Consider the following 24,809-nt stretch of genomic DNA (forward strand, 5'->3'; position numbering starts at 1 on the left):
TTAATGATTTCGAACAAATATTTTACAAGAATTTTGTTTTTTCACAATATTGAATTAACATATCGTGCACCAAAATCTTGAAATGATATCTCGCTCTTTAATATTACTAGTAGTAATAGTAAATTTTACGTTACATGGATTTATTAAATACATTATTTTAGATTCTAATTCAGCGAAACTTCGAGTGGTAAAAAGTTTTAAGAAATAAAAAGTAACTCGAAAATTGGGTAAATGGTAATGGGCTTTGAGTGGCCCTATTGAGAGGCAATGGTTCGAAATCCCTCTCAACAATCGCGGAGGCTAGAAGGTGGGGGTAATGTCCGAGCGCAGTTGAGGGGAAGGCGCCCCATTGAGAGGTGCACTATTGAGAGGCGCACTATTGAGAGGCGCCTTAATGAGAGTCTCTAATGTAACGCATTTTATAGGTCCAGTCTTTCATTTAAATAGCAAAACTTCATCTCACAGAAATGAGTGATCCACGATCATGTCGATCATCAGGACACAATCTCTTTTTACACGATTCCGGGAAAAAATAGAATGGATTGAAGTGAAGTGAAATGGAGAATTTAATGAATGCTCGAATACAATTGGATAAATTGGCGTGGTCGTTTGTATATATAGGGCATAGGCATTCCCAGGTGCGGCTTGTTAGACACTCTATCCGTCAACTCAGAAACGAAAAGGGAAAAATGATTGCAAGTGATGAACGCACTTCTATAGCCTGGCCTTTCACACTCGATGTTCAAGGAGGAATTCATTGACACAGATAGTGTCCTGAAAGTTCGTTATAACTTCTCAGTTCTGCGTTATTGACATTTGTTACAAAGTATCAGGAAAGAAATTATTCCAGGGGTTTATGAGTGTTCTAAGAAGAGGATTGTTTTTGAGATACTATGCGGATTCATGATTGCATCTTACCCTTTGAACTTATGAATTGATTGTTTATAGTAATTAGTCTCTAAGTTCTTAATTAATTCATTATAGTAATCAATGATTAAAATCATTTATTCTGTTTATAATGAAGCTACTATAGATAAAGAAAAAAAAACGACGGATGAACTTTCAACCAAGAATATTAGTTTTCTACCAAAAAGGACATTTCAGCCAAATAAATTAATTTTTATACAGAAAAGATCAATTTTTAATTTTAAATTGTTCAATTTCAACCAAGAATGGAATAGTTACATTGAATTTAAAAAAAATCATATGATTATAATCAAAGAAATTAATTTTTAATTACTTATCTGAATCATCGATTTACAAAGATGAATTTTTAACAAAATAGTTAAAAAAAAAGAATAATTATAAACTAAGAAGTTGTAATTACAACAGCATAGTTGAACTCTGGAACAAAAGGGACAAATTTGCAACATAATAGTTAAATTTTCAACGTAAACAAAAAAATAATACAATGTTTTTATTTTTAATGAAAAAACTTAAAATAAAAAAGACGAATTTTCAACAAAAAAGTTGGATTTTCTACCATGAAAGAAAAAAGTATTGAACCAAATTTTTTAAATGTCAATTTTCTACATAATAGTTCAATTTTCAACCCGCGAATATAAATTTTCAACAAAGAAGTTAATTTTCAACCGAATAGATCAATTTTCATACCGAAAATGTTAATTTTCAACAAAAATGTTCATTTTCCATCAAGCAAGATGAATTTCGAACCAAAAAGGATAAAATTTTTACAAAGCCGTAGAATTTTTGTTAAAAAAAGATAAGTTTTACACAAAATGGTTTAAACTTCAATCAAATATGTAGATGAATTTTCAGCAAGAACAAATTATTTTCTAACTAAGAAGACAAAATTTTCAACAAAATAGAATAATTTTGTACTAAATAGTTGAATTTTCAACTTATAAAAATTAATTTAAAAAAAGGAATATTTACATTTTCAGGTGGAAAAAATATTTTTTATCAAAGCAAAAAAAAGAAGAATTTTGCAACATAACAGATAAATTTTTGATTCAATAATTCAATTTTCTAGTAAAATATTTGAATATTCACCAAAAATTTTGAAAGTATGAACAAAAAAGTTGAAAATTAAAATATTTTGTTAAAAACCTGCTTCTTTGTTAAAAAATATATTATTTAACTTAAAAAATTAACTATTTTATTTTTAGTTGAAAATTCAACTCTTGGGTGAAAAATCTATAATGTTAAAAATTAATTTTTTGACTAAAGATTTATCTTTGGTTGAAGATTTAATTAATTATTTAAAATCTGCTTATAAGTTAAAAGTTAGGTTTTTTATTAGAGTATTTCATTATTTAATTTATAGTTAAAAATTCAACAATTTGGTTGAAAATTGATTTTTGTTTAAAATTCGCTTTAATTTGCTGAAAATTCGTCTCTTTATTTTCAAATTGAATTGTTTTTTGAAAATATATTTTTTTTTTGTAAAAACTAATAACTTTATTAATGAAGTTTTTTGTTGTTAAAAATTAGGGTTTTAACTAATAATTTAACAATTTTATTTATTGCTGAAAATTTAATTATTTGTTGAACATTTTTTAATAATAATTATTTAGCTAAAGATTCATTTCTTTAAAAATCTTTTTTTTTGCTTCACAATTAATTTTTTAAACTGAGAATTTAACTTTTTAAATTTTAGTTATAAATTCAACTATTCGGTTTCAAATTGATATGTTTTGTTGAAAATTCGGTTTTTCCTTGGAAATTTAAATTATTTGATTGAAAATTAGTTTTTTTTTGGTTGAAAATTATTTTTTAATTGAAAAATTAACAATTTCATATTTCCCTAATATTCGACTATTTTTTTGAATAATTCCCGAAATAAAAAATTAAGTTTTAGGCTGAAATTCATCTTTTTGTTTGAACATTTTAATTTAATTTAATTATTTATAAATTGATATATTTGGTTGAAAATTTGACTTTTTTTGCTAGATTGCTGATATTCTTGGTTGAAGATTCATCTTTCTGTTCGAAAGTTCATCTTAAAATTTTATTTTTTATTTCGTTGAAGAGATATTATTTCAATCGGAAATTCATTTCCATGGTAAAAAATTGAACCATTTTGTTAGTTTTTTTTAAAATTAATTATATTGTTAAAAACTAGTTTTTTATTTAAAAAATTATTTTTGTGTCAAAGAATTTAACAATTTCATTTTTAGCTGAAAAATCAATTATTAGGATGAAAAATTGTTAAAAAATAATTTTCTGGCTAAAGATTCATCTCTTTGTTTGAAAATTTGATTGTATCTTTGAAAGTTATTTTTTTATTTCATTATTAATTTTAGATTTATCATTTTAATTGAAAATTCTTTTCTTTAGTAGAAAATTTGTTCTTATTTGTTGAAAATTAATGTTTTCACTTAAAAATGAACTATCCTATTTTTGGTTAACATTTATCTTTTACAAGTTAAAAATTGAACTGTTTTATTGAAAATTAATGCTATTTATTGATAATTTGTCTTGTTGGTAGTCAATTAATCTTCCCAGTTGTATTTTTATCCTTTTAGATAAAAATTGAAATATTTTGTTCAAAATTCGTATTTTTTGTTGCAAATGATTATTTTTGTGACTTAAAAATCAACAATTTCACTTTTGTTTCAAAATTTATTTGTTTTAATTAAAAATAGAATGGTTTGGTTGAAAAGTCTTGCATTTTGTTAAAAATTCCTCTTTTCTATAAGGAATTAATCTCCTTCCTTAAAATGCTATATTTTTGTTTTAAAAATGAACTATTAGGTTAAAAATTCATCTACTTTGTATGCAAATTTAATACTTTTTTTAAATATGTTGCATTTCTGCTGGAATCTCCTTTAAGTTGTAACATATTTTGAATAATTTTTTTTAGTACAAAATTTTTCTTACATAAGGTCTTCCAAACCCCCCCCCCCCCATTTTATTATGCGAAACCGTAATACTTTAATATTAACTCCTCCTCCCAAATGCTCTGACGTTGTTTTTGAATTACTTTTAAAAATAACAGAAAATAACAATAAAACATATTTGTGTTCTTTTTTCAGGATGTTCTTTTGGCACACAGCAAAGGGGTGGAATATTGCGAGCCAATCACAGTGATTTTGGCTGAAGTCGAGGGACCGGAACTCGCTGCAATACTTGGTTTCGTTTATACCGGAAGTGCAACGGTTCCACGACTCAGATTGAACGCATTTTTAAGAGCAGCAGAAGCTCTCCACATTCAACTTCCGCCACTTCCGGTGTTTATGAAAAACTGTGTAGCAGATTACAAACCAGAAGACTTGAAAGATGTAAAAATTAGTACAAATTACCTCGAGTGTGAACAATACCCATCAAACGAAAGGTGGTTCCGACCTCGACAAATAATTCCTCACTACGAGGAAGGTCTAAACAAAAAGGAAACACCCTCTCCAGGCTTTGATGATTTTTCCAGGACAGTTTCTCACACTGCTCCTAAAATGTTTCGTGGTTCAGAATCTCCGATCAAGTATCGGAATAATCTCGTCTTCGAAAGACAACTACCAGTGGAAGCTAATTATTGGCAGACCAATCATGAAAGTGTTTTAGATTTAGAAAGGGACCAAAGAAGTGTCGAATGTTCGGAAGTTCTTGATGTAACAGATGTCTCTTATTCATCAAAAAGACCTTGCGAACTTGGCCCTGACAATCTTGATGTCTTGGAGATGAGAATTTCTCACGATCCATGTGGGTTTGAATCAGCAAACAATCGCAAATCAGACGACACAACTCGTCGAGCAAATTTTGGTGTTTCTGGTGGAAGTTATCAGATCAGGGACAGATTTTTTGAAGATAGGATCCCGCCATTGTATTGTGCTACGATTGGTACTTCGAACAATATTGATTATTCCCAAGCTGGTGAAGACTTGACCTGTGGAGAAAGTTGCTGTAGGTGGAGACCTCCAAGGAGACACGTGGCCAATCAGGTGACTGCATCACCTTGGAGACAACTTGCAAGGCCTCATCATTCGCCGAAAATTCAACCCATCGTGTTGCAGAGTCATCTGGACACACCTGTAAGTATTTCCCAATGTCTTTCAATCAGGATCCTAGATTAATCTTCTGAGATATCACAAATAGCGTCTTTGATTATCTTGTTTAAGAAGGAAGTACTTATGCAGTCACCAGATTTCAAGTTTAGAATTTAATTTGTGCATTTAAATTCATGTATGTATTCAGGGTGTCCACAGTCTAGCAATGAGAGATCGAGGACATATTAGAGTATTTAGGATATTGGGGTGGTCCAGATATTTTGTCTTCTTTTTATTATTATTATTTTTTAAAATTATTTATGTAATGGATTATAGGTCCTCTTTAAGAACCCCTCTCCAACTTGTAACAAACCGCAACAAAATATTTCTACCCCCCCCCCCCCCCCCCCCTTTTTAATAAACTTGATTCTCAGTTTCCGGAAATGTTTTGCTGGTTATTGCTAGGAGAATTAGGCAGGGTGTCCGAGAAGTTTATAGTTTACTTGATAATTAATATTTAAATACCAGCAATTTAATCTTGTAATATTTTTGAAGATTGTATTTTTTATAAATTGAATAAAACAGTATTTCAGATACAAATAAAAAAATTTCAAATATATTAATTTCTCTTAAATACATAAAGTGTTTTCTACCATAAAAGATAGCTTTTTAACATAATACTTGAATTTTCAACAAAAGAATTACATTTTTAACATAATAGTTAAAATGCCAATTAAAAAGGATGAATTTTTAAAAATGGCCATAGTTTATATTTTAAACAAAAAAGATAAAATTAGAAAAAAAAAGAATTGTAAAACAAAAAAGACGAGTTTTCAACAAATAAATATTTTTCACGCAAATAAGAAATAAAAGCTTATCTAGATTGTTGAACCTTCAAGAGAAAAGAAGCATTTTCTCTGCAAAAATTGAATTTTCAAACCGAAATAAGACTTTTTAGCAAAACATTCATTTTCCAGGAAAATGATGAATTTTCACCCGAAAAATGTGAAATTTCAAACCAAGAAAATTATTTTTTTTTAACTAAAAAAGGAGAATTTTCAAATTAAATTTTTAGTTAAAAAATAAATTTTAAACCAAAAAAAAGCTTTTCGACTAAACAGTTACATTTTTATTCAAAGAACAATGTGGAAATTTCATGAAAAATTTACATTTTAAAATGAGTTATATAGAAAATTTAAAGAATATTTTAGAAATCTGTTTTATTTTAGAAAAATCTATTCATAAAAAAGAAAGAGATTATTTAAAAAAATAATCTCTGTAATTTTTATTTATTTTTTGTTAAAAACTAAAAAATCACAGAAAAATTTAATATTTCCTAAAACCCCACAGCTTTCTAGCATTACTCCATGAGAATTTTGTTGTAAACAATAGTAAATTGCTGAAGAAAGTACGTTTGTTAAATTTTAATAATTAAAATATCATCGAACAAAAAGCGGACAAAAAGTCGAATATTCGAGAAACAACCGCAACTGCAAGCATCAATAAAGGAGAAAATAGTTATAAACAATAATAAATTGTTCAAATAAGTATGTATTTTTGTTCACGTGAATTAATTTTTATCTCACTAAGTGAAAAGTGAACAAAAAGTCGAAAATTTTAGAAAAAGCCGCAATTATCTCGCATTAATATAGGAGAAGATACTTGTGAACAATAATAAATTGTTTAAACAATTAGGTTTGTTAACTTTAATTTATTATTACCTCACTAAGTGAAAAGTGCACAGAATTTTAAGTTTTTAAAGAAACCGCTACTATCTAGAATGAATACAGGAGAAGATAGATATAAACAATAAAAAATTGTTTAAACAAGTATCTTTGTTAACTTTAATTAACTATTATTTCACTAAAAAAAGTCGAATGAAAAAGATAAAAATTTCAGAAAAAAACACAAGTATCTTACATTTATATAGAAGAAGATAGTTATAAACAATAATAATTTGTTTAACTTTCTAGATTACTAAAATTACATTAATTATAACCTCTATCTAATTGAAAATTTAACAGAAAGTTGAACATTAAACAAAATTGCAATTTTCCAGCAATATTCAAAGTGGATATTTTTTGAAAGTATATTCTTTAAACAATTTTGCTTTTTAATCTGTATTAATTATTACCTTATTGCAAGTAAAAAATTTTAAACAATTTATTTTGACATTTTATTATCAATATAAAGTAATATTTTATGTATTACAAACAATTTTTATTAAAAAATTGCAAAAAATAATAAGTAGCTCCAAAAACTCGCAAAACCTAATTTTTCACTTATGGTGATTTTTTGGGACCCTATAAAACAGTTAGGATGAGATTTATAAAGTAATTTTTGTTTAGTATTCTATGGCTAATTTTGATTTTCAACTCAATTCCCTGATAATTCTTCGAATTTCTCTAATTACAATCAGTCTTTTTATAACTTGCATTCTAGTTTTAAATTAAGTTTGTCCTTAAATAGTTAGTAAATAATCGCACCATAAATGAAAACATTATTTTGAATTACAGCTTTGGATTATTGTTCCATGAATTCATCGAAAATTTACCAAACAAGTGAGTGATACCAAACCAAAAAACTTTTATATAAATAAGAAACTTCATGTCTTTTGAGTACATATCAAAATAAAATTATTGGTAGTTTTTCTCTGATTGCTGGTAGATAATCAATGTATAAATGAAAAAATGTGTGGAAAGGCTTATAACTTTAACATTCACTTCGAACTGAAAGAGTACCGTCTGTATAAAATTAAAAAAATTATATATAAAATATAGGACAATTAGCTAATCGGATTCATGTGATGATATTGCTTTCCTTATGATGAATGTTCCAGATGTAATTTGGTATGTAATATTTTCCCGATTTGTTCATCATTTATCAATATTATGACTTTGAATTTTTTCTATCCATTTCTAAGTGGCTTCTTTAATCAATATAAAACCCAAATCTCAATCTCATACTCTCTGGATAAATAACTTTTACTTTAAAACAACTTTTTCTTTTCAGTTAGTTATTGCACAAACAAGCAAGTGCTGCAAAACCAAACAACTTTTAAATAGACAAGCAAGCAGATGCTTTTTATGAACATGAAAAAAACTAATCCTCAGTTTTTCATGTTTATTATAGTTGATAAATAATCACTGCATACAAGAAAAAATGTTTTTGAATAACAGTTTTGGATTGATTCATAAATTCAAACACAATAATCTTCAGCAACTGTTTGGAAAGGATCAATATTTGAATATTATTTCGTACTTAAGAGTACTATATAAATAAAATTTCAACATGCTAAAAAAGTATAAAATACAGGATAGATGGCTAATATATTTTATCCAATAATATTGCTATCTTTGAAATTAATAATTCAGCTTTAATTTGGTATCACATATTTTTCCCATTTGTTCATCATCTCTAGAAAAACCACAAAAGGCGAGTGAGGTTTTGGCACCAAATTGCCAAAGAAACCTTTTAAACTGTGTTTTTAAAAATAAAAAAATACATGTTTTAAATTGTGTAAACATTTGAAAACCCATAAAATATCCTTTTTGGTTTGTAAGAAAACGGTTCATTTATCAATATCATAATTTCAACAATTTTTCTATCTACTTGGAACTGGTTTTCCCTATTATTAGAAAACAATCTCAAATCAATAGTTGAATGTCAAATATAGCTAGAAACAGAAAAGTGTTTTTTAAATGTTTTTAATTTCCCTAGATAAATTACTTGGCAGGTTAGGCTTGAGTATGAAACTAATTTTTCACTTTTGATTTTGCTAGCACAAACAAGGAAGTGCTGCCAAACCAAAAAGCTTTCAAATAAACAAGCAGGTTCATGCCTTTTAAAAACATGACAAATTAAAATAATTTACAGTTTTTCTTGTCTATTATAGTTGATATACAGAATAACTATATAAATAAAAAAGTTTTTTTTTCCAATAAAAGTTGTCGATTATTGTTTCATGAATTCATACCCAATAATTTCGGAAACTGTTTGGATTGGCTTAAAATGTGAATATTCAATTCTTATTGGAAAAGTCCAATCTAAACAAAATTTCAATATATTAAAAAAGTATAAAATAAAAGATAAATGGCTGTTACATTTCTTTGAATAGCAATGCTAGCTTTGAAATAAATTTTCTAATTCTAATTTGAAAGATAATATTCTCCCCACTTGTTCATGATTTCTAGAAAAACCACCTAAATTGAATTAGGTTTTGGCACATAGTTTCCAAAGAAACTTTTGAAAATGTGTTTTGACAAACTAAAAAATACATGTTTTAGAATATGTAAACATTTAAAACCCCGTAAAATATTCTTTTTGGTTTGTAAAAAACCATTTTCAAAAATTTTCTTTGGCAATTTCCTGCCATAAACTAAGTCGACTTAGGTGGTTTTTAAAGATAATGGCTCTATTACCAATATCATAATTTTCAAAGTTTTTCTATCCACCTCGAACTGGTTTTTGCTATTAGAAGAAAACAATATCAATTCAATAGATGAATGTCAAATATAATTAAAAAGAGAAAAGTGCTTTTTTATGCTCTTATAGTCCCTAAATAAATAACTTGACACGTTCCCTGAAAACTAATTGTACCTTTCAGTTTGGTGTGAATTAGTTGTCCATTAGTTGTTCCTAGATTGTAGAGTATACTACGTTACAACCGTAGTTGTAAATTCAAAAAGCATATATGAATGAATAATGAAATAAAGTGTTCGAGAGAGTTGCTCAGTAAAATAAAAGAATATACCTAAAGAAACCGGTTGTGGATCATTAACTGGATCAGTTGCTGATGGCAAACATGTGAAGATGTCTCGGAGTGTTTGGCATAGTGCACGTGTCTTGACAAGTGGTCAATGTTTACATAGTTCACTCTCAGGAATAGGTAATTATGTTGATCTAAACGAAACCATTTAAAAAAAAAAAAAAAAAAAAAGAATATCGAAGGAGTAGCAATTTGTGGAAGGGTTATAATGCCGAGGCAAATATAAAATATCGTCACCAATTGTGAATCGCATAAAAAATTACTATTACGCAAGTAACAAGTAGTTAATAAAATAAAATAAATAAATTTTTTCTTAAATCAACTCCCAGGGTATTTAAACTTTTTAGGGAATGTCAGGAATAGCATGAAAGAGCTAGGGAATTTTTTTTATAAAATGAAGATTTTATAAACATAGGAAATAAACATACATATAAATTCTGTTATTTAAATAAAAGTAAAATCTCAATGTAGTTAGAAATTGTATTAGTTTGTTGAAAATTCAACTGTTTAGGTGAAAAGTCGTCTTTTTCATGGAATTTAAATTTTTTTGATAAATTGTTGTTTTAATTATTGACTCAAAAATCTTGGTTGAAATTTCGTCTTTTTGGTTTGCAAATGCCTCTGTTGTTATAAAAATGTTATCTTTTTTGAATAAAAGTGCAACCATTTGGTAAAAAATTAATCTGTTTTGGTGAGGATTCACCTAATTTGTTGAAAATTCTTTTTAAGTTTAACTTAACTGTTTAGGATTAAAATTAAACTATTTTTTGGTTTAAACTTACGCTATTACAACTTTCATTCAAGTTTTTAATGCAAATACTTAGTTAAAAGCAAAACTCCTTTGTTGACAAGTCTTTTCTTTTGTTGTTAATAATTAATTTTCTATGGAGAATTATAATTATTTCATTTTTGTTTCAAATTTGTATTTTTTTTTGGTATTGAAAATTCGTCTTTTCTATAAGAATATTATTGTTTCGCGGAAAAATTAATATTTTTGGTTGAAAATTATTTTTGTTCTTGTTAAAAATTAAATTATTTTTTTTTTAAATTCGTATTTTATGGTTGACAATTAATTTTCTTCAACTACAAATATAACTAGTCAATTTTTCGTTAGAAACTTTTTTTTTCTGTTCAGAGTCCATCTGTTTCTTTTGTTAGAAAATTATTTTCTTGGTAAAAAATTTTTCTTGTTGAAAATTGATTTCTTTGGTTGCAAATTTAACTATGTTGTTGCAAATTTGTACTTTACCGTAAAAAATTAATTTTTTTAAACTAAAAATTTTAATATCCTATTATCTGCTAAAAATGTACCTTTTTTATTAAAAATTTGTATTTTAAGTTTGAAAATTTTTTTCTGAACTAAAACAAATTAACAAATTATTTTCTCGATTGGAAGTTTATTTCTTTGGTTGAAAATTTAACGATTTTTGTTGCCAATTCGCATATTAAAGTAAAAAATTAATTTTTTGTAACTAAAAATTTAACTATCCTATTCTTGGTTAAAAATTGATCTTTTTTGTTAAAAACTCGTGTAGTTTTTAAGTATTTTTTTTTTTTGAAAAAAATAATCTTCTGGTAGACAAATGAAAAAAAAATATTTTGTTGTTGCTAACAATATGTCTTTCTGGATAATAAATTCATTTGATCGGTCAAAAATTGAATTCTTTGTATAAAAATCAATTATTTGGTGTGAAATTCGTATTTTTGGAGTAGAAATTAAAATTTTTGAACTGAAAATCGCTTTTTTCCAATTTTAGTTAGGAATTTATTATAAATATTTAAGAATCCCATTCAACGTCCAATAATAAAATTGATGCAAAATCCTGTTAAATAAAACAATAATTCAACGACCAAAATTTAGACCACAACGAGCAAACAAAAACAAAAAATCCTATTGTAATCTGAAAAAAACAAAAAAATAAATAAAATTTTCGGACAAAAATAAAAAAGAGGAAAGAAAAATGAGAAGGCAGCCAACCACACCTCCTTCCTTCTCTTTTTCTTTCTTTCGTCTTTTTTATTTTTATTATCATCAAATTACAATAAAATATAAAACATAAACAAATAAATAAAATTGCATTACCAAATGTAAATTGTAAATTTAACTATTCTATTTTTGCTTGTACATTTTTTTTCAATCGAAAGTTCATGTATTTTCTGAAAATTTGTCTAACATAAGTGCAAAATTCATATTTTCGGTTAAAAAATCAATTTTTTAATAAAAATTCATCTATTTGTTTTAAAATTCATATATTTAGTTACAAATCAATCTTTTTTAATAAAAATTTCTTGTTAATTAATCCTTTTTTGTTCAAAATTCTTTACATTAATTAGAAATTTTACGGTTTCCTTGAAAATTAGTTTATGTCTGAAAATTAATTTTTATATAAAAAATTTTAGTTTCTTTTTAAATTTGAAAATTCATCACTTTACATAAAAAATAGGTTGAAAATTAATTTATTTTGTTATAAATTTGTCTTTAGAGGTAGAAAATTAATGTCATTCTACATTTGCTTAAAAAGTAATTTCTTTAGTTTCAAAATTAACTATTTTTCTGTATTTTTTAAATGTTCATAATTAAACTTTTGACGGAAAATTCAACTAGTTTATTTTTGGTAAAATTTTTTTGGTGATATTCGTTTTTTTTGGTTGAAAATTAAACTTTTTAACTGAAAATGTAACTATTCAATTTAATTTTATATTGATCTTCTCAGTTGAAAATTGATTTTATCGGTGTAAAACTATTCTTTTTCATGGTTGGATAACTTTTTTTCATTCAAACTTTCATTATTCCAATTTTAGTTCAAAATGTATAATTTTGAGTTTAAAACTTCACTATTTGTTTTAAAATTCATGTCTTTTTTTTTAATATTACATCTTTCTCTTGGAAAATTCTTTGTTAAAAATTTAGTTTTTAACTGGAAATTTATCTTTTTTACTTAAAAATTCATGTATTTTGTTAAAAATTGTATTTTACTTGGTATAAATTTAGTCTTATTGGTCAAGAATGAATCTTTTTTGTTGAAAAATCAACGATGTGTGCAAAAATTTATCTACCTATTTTTTTTTTAATTCTGCTGTTCCATTTTTCCTGGAAAAACTATTTCATAATAAAAATTCATCTTTTTCTTTAAAAATTCAAATATTTTGTTAAAACTTGATTTTTTTTTGGTTGAAAATGATAATTTTTCTTAATTGTTCCCTTTTTTGTTTAAAATTCTTTAAATTAATAGGAAATTTTACGATTTCGTTGAAAATTAGTTTTGTTTCCTGAAAATTAATTTGTAATAACAAATTTGAAAATTTATCATCTTACACAAAAATTTGGTTATTTTTGGTTCTAAATTTGACTATTTGTCTGGAAATTTTTTTTTATGTTCATAACTTTTCTTTTTAATTAATTAGTCTATTTTTTGTTGAAAATTGATCTTTTTTATTGTTAAATACATTTATTTTGTTGAAAATTTGTTTTTTTTTTGGTGAAAAATTAATCTGTTCGGTCGAAAGTTGAAATTATGTTGAAAAATAATTTTTTCGTTCAAGATTCATCATTATGGTTAAAAATGTATTTCTTTGTCTGAAAATTAACCTATTTTTGGTAATATTCGTTTTTTTTGTTTGTTAAAAATTTAACTTTTTAACTTAAGAACTTTTTAGTTGAACATTAATTTAATTGGTTTAAAACTCGTCTTTTTCAGGGTTGAATTAATTTTTTTATTAAAAATTTAATCTTTCCCATTTTGGTTCAAAATTTATTATTTTGAATTTAAAATTTCAATATTAATTTTAAAATACATGTATTTTTTGATAATAACGTCTTTTTCATGGAAAATAAATCTTTTTTTACGAAAATGTAGTTTTTATCCGAAAATTGATCTTTTTCAGTGGAAACTTGATGTATTTTGTTGAGAATTTGTTTCCCTTGGTATAAATTCAGTCCTCTTGGTCAAAAATAATTTTTTTTGTAAATCAACGATGTGGTTAAAAATTCATCTATTTTGTTGGAAATTAATTTTTATTAATTATTTCAAAATTGTAATTTTGTAGCAACCCTGGTCAGAGAGTATGTCGCAAGACTCTTCAAAATATTTTGGATGAATTTTGAAAAACTAGAATTTTCTTTCCTAATTATTTATCACAATTTATAATTTTCGCAAAGAAGCAATGGCATTAAGCGAAGAAAAAATGTGCGCAGTTTGTATAAATCGATTAAAATTCATGAGATACATCCTCTCCCGTTTAGATAATAATCTTATCCAAATTAATCCCCCAGTCACGTTTAATTATTTTATCTTAAGATTTGTGAAAGGCTTCATTCCATCAGCGATGAGATCAAACTTTTGATTTTTAAAGCTGGTCGATGTGGGTGCGTAAATATAGCCGTACGATATATGAAAATAATTTAGTCGAAAGTAATATAATTAATCCTAGGTTGAGTCAGCACGTAGTTGATTAAATATCAATGAAGGCCACCAACATAAAATAGTAAATAAATCGTAAAAAAGGTCATAATTATAATAATTATTATTTAAAATTTTAAGGCCGTTCAAAAACGGCGTCACACTACCAGATGGTGGGGGTTTTCACGCAACACAGAATGTGAGATTACACACTGAAAATATAAATGTAAAAAGAAATTTTGGTAGAATATTAAAAAAAAATGAAATACGCAATTCTTGGTCGAAAATTGATAGTTTTTTATATCAATGTCAACTGTTTGGTTAAAAACAAACTTTTTTGTTAAAAATTAATATTTTCGGGTTAAACGCTCAATTTTTTTTGTAGAAAATTGGTCCTTTTTGCTTTAAAAATTAAGAATTTTGTTCAAAATTCGTTTTTTTTTTTGGTTAAAAATTAATTTTTTCAATTGCTTTAACTATTCCATTATTGGTTAACAAATGATAAGTGTTAGTTGAAAATTAAACTATTGATTTGAAAATTAACTTTACCTTTAAAAATAGAAAATCTAGAAAATCTAACAGTTTTGTAGAAAATTCTTCTTTTCTGCTTGAAAATTCATCTCTTTTGTAAAAATTCTGTTTCAAATAATTTTTTCATTATAAAATTAAACTATTCCATTAATGGTTGAAAATTAACCTTTTTGTACAAAATTAATATTTTTGAGTTAAAAATTCGATTTGCTTGTAGAAAATTCGTCCTTTTGGATTTAAAATTTAACTTTTTTTGTTGGAAATTCGTTTTATTTTCTAAACGAATTTTTTCACATGTAACTTTTGTAGAAAATGGAACTTTTTGGATTAAAAATTCATCTCTTGTTGAAAATTCATTTCTGTTGTTGAAATTTAATTAGTTTATTTGTTAATTCAACCATCCCATTTTTGGCATAAAATTGATCAGTTTTAGTTTAAAATTCAACTCTTTTTTATTAAAAATGAACAATTTATTTTATTTTTAAAAATGAACAATTGATGTGTGGAAAAATCTTCATGTCTTAGAAATTCATCTCTTTTGTTGTAAATTACTTTCTTATTTTATATTCAAACTATGTTTTTTCCAATTTCTAAATTTCACTGTTCCATTAATGACTGAAAATTGATCTTTTCTAGTTTAAAATCCAAAAATGTAGTTAAAATTTTTTTTTTAATTTATATTTTTTATTCAAAAATTTTATTGTTATGTAAAAAATGCGATTTAACTCTTTTTTTGAAAATTATTTTTTTTTGTTCAAAAACTAATTTTTTGGACTAAAAATATAAATATTTTATTATTGTTATAATTATTGGGTTAAACCTCACCTCTTTTGTAGAAAATTCGAACTTTTCACTTGAAAATCTAAGTCTTTTTTTTAAAGTTGTTTTTTTCTTGAAAACTAATTTTTTCAATTGCGAATTTCACTATTCTATTAATGATTGAAAATTGGCAGTTTTAAGATAAAAAATTTGGTTGAAAAATAACTTTTTTTTTAAATTCATATTTTCGGTATAAAAACTTCATTATTTTATAGAAAATTCGACCTTTTCAATGGAAAATTTAACATTTAACAAAATTTTTTTTTTGTTGAAAACTAATTTTTTATTGCAACTAAAACTATTTCATTATTGTTTGGAAATAATTCGCTTTTATGTTAAAATTTAATTATTTTCTAAAAATTAACTTTTGTTAAAAATTTATATTTTTTGTTTGGAAATGGAACTGTTTTGTAGAAAATTCTATTTTCTGACTTAAGAATGTATTTCTTTTGTTGAAAATTTGTTTTTTGTTGTTGAAAACTAATTTTCTTCATGTGTCATTTCAACTACTCCCTTATTGTTTGAAAGTTGATTATTTTCAAATTAAAATTAAATTCTTTATTTGAAAATGAACTTTTTCGTTAACAATGCATATTTCCGGATTAAAAACCCAACTAGTTTGTAGAAAATTCTTATTTTTGACTTGAACATGCATCTTTTTTTTAGATTTCTTAAATTTAAAATTTAACTTCCATTATTGGTTATGATTCGATCGCTTTTAGTTTAAAATTAAACTATTTTGTCGAAAATACTTTTTTTTATTTTATATTTTGAAGGTTGAAGACGCAACTGTTTAAAATTAAACTATTTAAGGAAAAATTCTGTTAATTTGTATAAAATTCAACTGTTTAAATATTCATATTTTTTCTAATTCAAACTAATATTTTTCAATAAGAATTTATTTATTTTAAATAAAGATTCATAACTTTAGTAAAAACTTCATCTCTTTCATTAAAAGTCCAACTATTTTTTGTTGAGAATTCATATTTTTCGGATAAAAATTGCATCATCTTATTAGATATTTATTTTTATGTAATATTTGAAAATTCAACTATTTTGTTAAAAATGCCTATTTTCGTTTTGAAAATATAACAATTTTGGCAAAAAATTCAATTTATTGTTTTAAAATTAATTTTTTGGTTAAAGAATCATCTTTGCGGGTTGAAAATAGACTGGTGTTGAAATTGTATATCTTTGGTTGAAAATTTAATTATTTTGTTGAAAATGGACCTTTTTTATATGAAAATTTAACTCCTTGGGTACAAGCTCAACTTCTTTTTATTAATTCATTTTTTAAGGTTTAAAATTTTAGTTTAAAGTTGAACTATTTTGCTAAAAATAAATTATTTTGTTAAAAATTCAATTTTTTTGTTTAAAATTAAATTATCTTATTGAGAATTTAACTGATTTGTTAGAAAAATCGTTCAAATTTAATCTTTTGTGTTAAAAAACTGTTCCATTTAGTTGAAAATTCATCTTTGTAGGTTGGAGATTAATTTTTAAATTATAAATTTAACTTCCAATACTGAATGAAAATTGATCCTTTTTAGTTTAAAATTGAAAAATCTGAATATTTTTTTTATTATACATCAATATTTTTAACCTATAATTTGATTGCTTCGTTTAAATATTTACAATTTTAGTTGAAAATTCATTTCTTTATTTGAAAATAAAAATATTTTTGGTTGAGAATTTATTTTCTTTGTTTAAAAGTTTTATTATTTGTTTAAAAATTTAATTAATTTGTTTAAAATTCAATAGCTTTCGATAAAATAATTCTATTCTGTTGAAAATTCAATTTCAATTTTTTTGTTAAAAAATGATCGATTTACGTACAAATTCCAATGTTTGGTTGCAAATTTTGATAAAGAAATTATCTTAATTAAAATTAGTACATACTTTTTTTTAATAGAAAATCTTATTTGGTTCACAAATCATCTATTTTGATAGAATTTTTATCTGTTATGGTTACAAGTCAAACTATTTGGGTGAAAATTCATATGTTTTTTAAATGAATTAATTTTCTTTTCAATGTATAGAATTGTTTTTAATTTACCATTAAAATATTTTTTGTTTGAAATATCAAAGATTATATTTTTTGATTAGAATTTAGCTTTTTGGTGGAAAATTAGTGTTCTTTATTTTAAAATTCAACAATTTGTTAGAAAGTTAAAGTATCAGGTTAACCAAAAAAGGTGAGTTCTGAACAAAAAATATAAAAGTTGTTATTTCTACCAAAAATTCTTTTAATAAAGAATTGAAAGCAGTTGAATGCATAAGAACAAACGAATTAACAATAAAACTGTTACAGCTTCAACCTAAACAGATTAATATTCAATCACATTTGCATTTTTGCACATGAAAAATGAAATTCATAATTAAAAAGATAAGTTTTACAACTAAAAAGAAGAATTTTCAACAAAGTAGTTATTGAAACCTCTAATTTTAACCTCAAAGTTTGCCAACTGCTTAGGTAAGTAATTTAATAACAAGAAATAAATTAAATTTTTAAATAAAATTAGTAAGTATACATTCGAATTTAATATTATAGATTAATATTATCGATTTACTTGCAAATTCAACTGTTTAGTAGTAAACTTTGAATTAGAATTCATCTTAATTCAAGTTAATACGTAAATTGAAAAATGTATTGAAACAATTTAAATTATTTGTTGGTTACAAATTTTATTATTTAGTTTAAAATTTTATTTACTGAAAAATCTGTTTTTATTAATATTTCAAATATTTTGTTGAAAATTCGTGTTCTTGGTTCGAAAATTTATCATTTAAATTATAAATTACATTTTATTTTGTTAGAAAAATACAACTGTTTTGTTGAAAATGATATTATTATGGTAGAAAATTCAACAATTTGGTTAAAATATTTTTATTTATTTAAAAAAATTCTTATTTGGTTAAAAAATCATGTAATCTTTAATTTAAATCCAAACATTTTTTGTTGAAAATATCAAGAAATATAAAAAAAAGAGATATCAAGAAAATTATTTTATTTTTTTATTTTAAAATTCAAGAATTTGTTAGAAAATTAAAATATTAGGTTAATCAAAAAAGTTAAATTCTGATCAAAAAATATAATAGTTGATATTTAAACCAAAAATGATTTTAATTACATATTGAAAGCAGTCGAATTAATCAAAAAGAAAAAAAAGAATTTCCAATCAAACTGCTGAATTCTTAAGCTAAACAGATGAAGTTTCAATCACAATTGCATTTTTTCTCAAGTAAGATGAAATTTATAATTAAAAAGATACGTTTTCGAACTAAAAAGACAAATTTTCAAGAAAATAGTTCAAATTTTAATCAAAAAACATTTTTCAGTCAAGGAATCAAAAAAAATTTCAATCAAACTGTTGAATTTTCAAGTCAAAAGATGAGGTTTCTTTAAAACAGTTGTAGTTTTAACTTAAAAATATAAATTTTCAACAGAAAAGTTAATTTACTTAATTTATCTTAAAAAGTAAATCGATAATATGAATATTATTAATATTTTATATAAACCTATACTATTAAATTTGAATGCATGCTTACTAATTTTTTCTAAAAAATTTAATTTATGAGATGCTATCTTACATCACTTACTTAAGCTGTTGGAAAGCTTTGAGGTTAGAATTGGTGGTTTCGATAAACTACTTTGAACAACTCCTAGTGGGCACACAATTTGGCGACGTCTTTACGACATCATTACGACATTTTTGCGACAACTTTACGACACCCTATGTCCAAGTCGTTAAGTCGTCTTTATGATATCGTCAATATGTCGTATGATCTGACGATGTCTTTGCGATATCGTAAAGACACTGTAACGACATGGACATAGGATGTCGTAAAGTTGTCGTGAAGATGTCGTAACGATGTCGTAAAGACGTCGCCAAATTGTGTGCCCACTGGGCTTTTTTAGAATAAATAATCAATTTAACGGCAAGGTTTTGTCTTATAAACAATATTTTTATAATTTCACTAACATAATACTGCGATATTTAATTAAAAACACGGCGAAAGTGACCGTCTCAGTAATGGAAACGCAATTGCGCAACTCAAGTTCAAGTGTCCGTAACTGAGACACCCAGTGGGCACAAAATTTGGCGACGTCTTTACGACATCTTTACGGCAACTTTACGACATCCTATGTCCATGTCGTCAATGTGTCTTTACGATATCGTAAGTAAGTCGTATGATCTAACGATGTCTTTACGATATTGTAAAGATATCGAAACGACATGGACATAGGATGTCGTAAAGTCGTCGTAAAGATGTCGTAAAGATGTCGTAAAGATGTCGTAACGATGTCGTAAATACGTCGCCAAATGTTGTGCTCACTGGGCAGTCAGCGACAGCTTGTACCAATTTAAGCAACTTTGTCAAGAATTTGTCCAAGTGCGGGACATTAAAATATTTATAATTTATTGAATAAAATCGCTAAAAAAAAGTTATGAATTTGACTCTTAAACGTATTAAAAATGTGCCAAAACATTACTTTTTATTTTAGCTTAGGAAATTTCAATAACAAAATGTTGTAAAAGTTATGCGGAAAGTTTTGAAATATGAAAAAAATGGCGAATTTTGTAGCAGTTCATTCACACATTTTGAGAAATATTTATGATTTTTTTTACTAAATGTATAACTTGTCAGGGCAAAAATAAATAATAGTAACAAATTTAACCCTTTGCGGCATAGTGGGAGTACCGTATTTCCACCTTTTTTCATATCATTTTTTGCGATTACAGAGTAGTTTTTATTGGATTTTACAAAGGTTTTTTTAATTTCATGCTTGCAGGAAGATAGAAAATTGAAATTCTTGTGCGAAGGGTCTAAATTTTTTAAATAATTTGTTAATACTTATAAAGAAATATGAAAAAAGCCTTTTTTTTTAAATTCATTATTGAAAAAACTGTCGATTAAATCCTTATGAAAATGAGTACTTAAGGGTTTTTGGGGTCGCTGAATACGAATCTGGACTCAGATTTTGAAAATTCAGAATGGTGGACCCAATATGGCTGTTGACATTGGGAATATTTTTGGATTTTATCTGAAAATTGGTATACAGGGGTTTTTGGGGTTAGTGATCACGAATATGAACTCAGATTTTGGAAATTTAAAATGGTGGATTCAAGATGGCGCCCGAAACTTAGAATATATATATATTTTTTTTTCATTTCTCCCATGTTTTAGGTGAGTAGGTGTATATTTCTTCAAACCTCAATATTATAAATATTTGTCATTTTTAATACTGATTCAAGATCAGCGACCCTCTGCTTGTGCTAACTTAAAAAAAATAATCAAGAAATATTTTGAATTTTGGCCTTCCATTTTGAATGTTCACAATCTAAGTTCAGATTCGTGATCAGAGACACCAAAAACCCTTGTACACCAACTTAAAAAAAAAATTTCAAATTTTAGCCGCCATATTGGATCCGCTATTTTGAATTTTAAAAATATGAGTTCGGATTCGTGATTAGCGACTCCAAAAAACCCCTGTATGCCAATTATAAAAAAATCGAAAACTATTCCAAATTTAAGTCGCCATATTGGATCCACCATTTTGAATTTTCTAAATATGAGTTCAGATTCGTGATCAGGCGACCCCAAAAACCCCTATGTACTAAATTGCATGAAAACTCGTTTCCCTGAAAAATGTATGCCGGAAAGGGTTAAAACAGATTCAAAAATAATAGAAAATTTTTTATTTTGTAATTTATGTTGGAAAATAAAAGATACTCAAAGATATTTATTATTGTTCTAGTATTAGAAATACTTTTTACGTTGCCCCAGTAATGGTCGGCTTACCTTAGTCCTAGCTTTTTCAATAATTACTTTTGCTGTCTAGTGCACTTATCTCCTGAGCCCTAGGATCCTGCAACAAATGAAAAAAATTCGCGCAAATTGCATAGTAAATATTGCCTGATTTCATGGGTAATGTCGAGGCTAAAATTAATTCCTTCGGAAAGGCAACGTTTGCAATCTTCAGGGTAGAAATAGACTTAACGGTTATCCAAATTGCACTTTGGCTATAGTCTCAATCAAGTAATTTACATTAACTGGCATCTTGCTCGTTAGTGTCTTGCGCGTACATACATATCAGGATCATAAACATTGCTCTACTTTTTAAACTGGATCGTGAAACAAAGATCGGGATGATTGTATTAAATCATTAGGAAGGAAGAGTTTCAAAACAATATTAAATGGGAAAGTTTATCAGCAATTCGGTTGGGTTTTAAATAATTTTGTATAACGGAACTTCAGAATTGTGCTGTCACAATATTTTGACGTTTTTTAGTTGCAGTGCAAGAAATTTAAATGAAAACAATATTTTAATGCAAAAAACTTTTCTTAGGATCTCAGTGGGCACAAAATTTGGCGACGTCTTTACGACATCGTTACGACATCGTTACGACAACCTTACGACATCCTATGTCCATGTCGTTAAGTCGTCTTTGCGATATCGTAAATATGTCGCATGATCTGACCATGTCTTTACGATATCGTAAAGGCACTGTAACGAAATGGACATAAGGATGTCGTCAAGTTGTCCTGAAGATGTCGTAACGATGTCGTAAAGACGTCGCCAAAGTTTGTGTCCACTGGGACTATTCTTGTTAATATTATCAACAAATTATAAGACAATTCATTATTCGGGCATTTGTCGTCAGAAAAATTAATTTTTGTCGATGTCAATTTTTTTACAATTAGGAAGCGAATGATAATTTCAGAAAATTCATAATTTGTTGATGAGTTTCATGATTTTATCATTCAAATTTAATAATCAAATGCATTATTCCGGCATCTGTTGACGAAAATTTTTTTTTCGATTTTAGTCTTTTTAATTGAGAACTTCGTGTTGATTTTAGCAACATTCGTAAATAGTTCATACATTTTATAATTTTATTTTTAATTTATTAAATAAATGCATTATATGGGCATTTGTCGACGAAAAAACTTGTTTTCTTTCAATGTCTGTCCATTTAATTGAGAACTTTACGATAATTTCAATAAGATTTATAATTAGTTGATTAATTTTATGTTTTTGTTAAACAAATTTAATTGAAAATTGCATTCTTCCTTGTATTTAAACCCTCTTGTGTTGGCCAACTGTAAGTGCTGATTGAAAAAAAGAAATTTTTTCTGAAATTAAAAGGACTGACTTTGAAAAAAACAAGTTTTCACGTCGATAAATGCCTGAAAAATGCATTTTTTAAATTAAATTTGTTTAACAAAAACATTAAATTAATCAACTAATTATGAATGTTACTGATATTATTGTTGAGTTCCCAATTAAACGGACTGGCATTAAAAAAACTAGTTTTTACGCCGACAAATGCCCAAATAATGCATTTGTTTATTAAACTTGATAAAAAAATAAAATTTATCAAAAAATTTTGAATTTTTCTGAAATTATCATAAGGTTCCTAATTTTAAAAAATTCACCTCGAAAAGAACGAATTCTTCTGACGACAAATGCCTGAATAATGCATTTGTTTATTAAATTTGTTTATAATATTAACAAGAATAGTCTTAAGAGAATTTTTTTTCATTAAGATATTGTTTCCTTTCAAATTTTTTGCAATATAGCTTAAAAAACGTAGTATCAATGGAGTATCAAATAGAAAAAATTGTCATTTTTTCTTCATATTTATTTATACGAAAAATTAAACAATTAAAATAAAAATCTAGCTAGACAACTTTCTTTGAAATTTTATCAACTTAAAAAAATTCAAATCGGTTTACAGCTTAAGCCGGATTTTGGATACAAATTTAGAGTGAGCACATTTTGAAAATTTTTGAGACCACTTTTTTCTGAATTTTAAAATATTGTGAACGGATAGTATAGCATTTTTCAAATTTTAACAATCAATCAAAAATCAGAATTTTAAGCTAAACAACTCACGATTGAAAAAAATTCCAGAATAGAAAAAATATTACTTTTTGTGTTCAAATGATGCAGAATACGAAAAAAGATAAATGAAAAAAATGTGATTCCAAAAAAGATCTACAATTTCGTTGAAAATCACTTCTTGATAGAATGCGTACTTTTTGTTTTATTTGTAAAAAATAAAATAAAAAAGAATTAAAAAGTTGTGGAAACATGACTAAAGTTACGAAAAAAAAGATTGATCAAAACCTGATTACAAATTTTTCTTGAAAATCGAGCGCGCAGCGCGAGTGTCACGATGAGAATGTGTACCTCAAAGCATACCAATACTGCGATCTAAAAGATATCTTTTTGATAAAGCTTGATTAAAGAATTCCAAACGCAGAGAATAAATAACTAAACGCGAAGCGTGAAGTAACTCATTATCGAGCGCGAAGCGCGAGATTCATTAGGCGTGCACCTTAGGCGCTCTCAAACTTGCGAGCCGCGCACGTAGCGCGCGATGAAAATGTCCCCGCGAGGCGGGCAGATTTTTGAGTGTAAGAATTATCACGGAAAATCAGTCAAACTTCACTGATTTAAATTTATGGAGTACATTTACTTCAAATATTCTGTGAAACTGAATGATTCATCGTTGAAAAACTGTAGAAAATTCTTTCGAAAGCCCAGTTTTGAAATTTCAATATCATGACTTGGATTTGGCATATAAGAATCGGATCATCGATGCGCAAATTGCTGCTCGAATAAAAATTACGAAAGAGTCTGGTGAAATTCGTATTATTTTAAGGCGACAACTTCAGAGTCTTCCATTATGATATGCAAACTTTGAGTAGACTTTCACAAATATCCATGATGCGTGCACAATACGAACGCGCGCAAAAAAGCAAAAAAAAAACATGAGTACTAGAAACGGTTTCGGTGTATAAAAGAAGAAAGGAAGTAAGTTAAAGAGGAATAAGAGGGAAAAAGCGAAGACTGAACACGCGTTTGAGAAAATCCTGATTTAAGACACGTAAGAGCTGTCAAGAGACCGGAGTTTCAACTTGCTTCTTTACTTTCGAGTGGACAAACATCGTTCAAGAATTATTCTTTGGGCCCAAAGTTTGTCGTACAACAAAATCTCTGTAAACTGACACCAATCGTTAAGGAATACCGGTATTAGGGCAATAAACAGAAATAAATAAAAATACGGTTTAGCGGAATAAATTAGCTGATGTTAATTTATGTTGACCAGGTAACAATTTAATTAGAAGATGTTGGATTTTGCTGGTGTACTGTTCCAAATTAAAAGATGTTCGATTTTGTTGGTATATTGGTTCATATCTTTTTTTAATTGTGTGGTATGATTAGCTTATGTTAATTGATGTGAATTAGCTAAGAACTGAACTAGTAGATGTTGGACTTTATTGGTATACTGGTTCAAATTAGAGGACTTATGACTTTGTTGGTATACTAGTTCA

At 26.0% G+C, this 24,809-nt stretch overlaps 1 protein-coding gene across 1 annotated transcript in view; it reads left to right on the forward strand.

Annotated features, from left to right (window-relative positions):
* Positions 1-24,809, forward strand: part of LOC117179966 — a 153,810-nt gene that overhangs the window by 66,319 nt on the left and 62,682 nt on the right. The window contains exon 2 of the mRNA XM_033372225.1: positions 3,999-4,988. Coding sequence (XP_033228116.1) covers positions 3,999-4,988 — 990 coding nt within the window. The remainder of the gene's footprint in view (positions 1-3,998; positions 4,989-24,809) is intronic.

Source organism: Belonocnema kinseyi, chromosome 9, assembly GCF_010883055.1.
Source record: "Belonocnema kinseyi isolate 2016_QV_RU_SX_M_011 chromosome 9, B_treatae_v1, whole genome shotgun sequence".
In the NCBI taxonomy this organism is placed as follows: Eukaryota; Metazoa; Arthropoda; class Insecta; order Hymenoptera; family Cynipidae; genus Belonocnema; species Belonocnema kinseyi.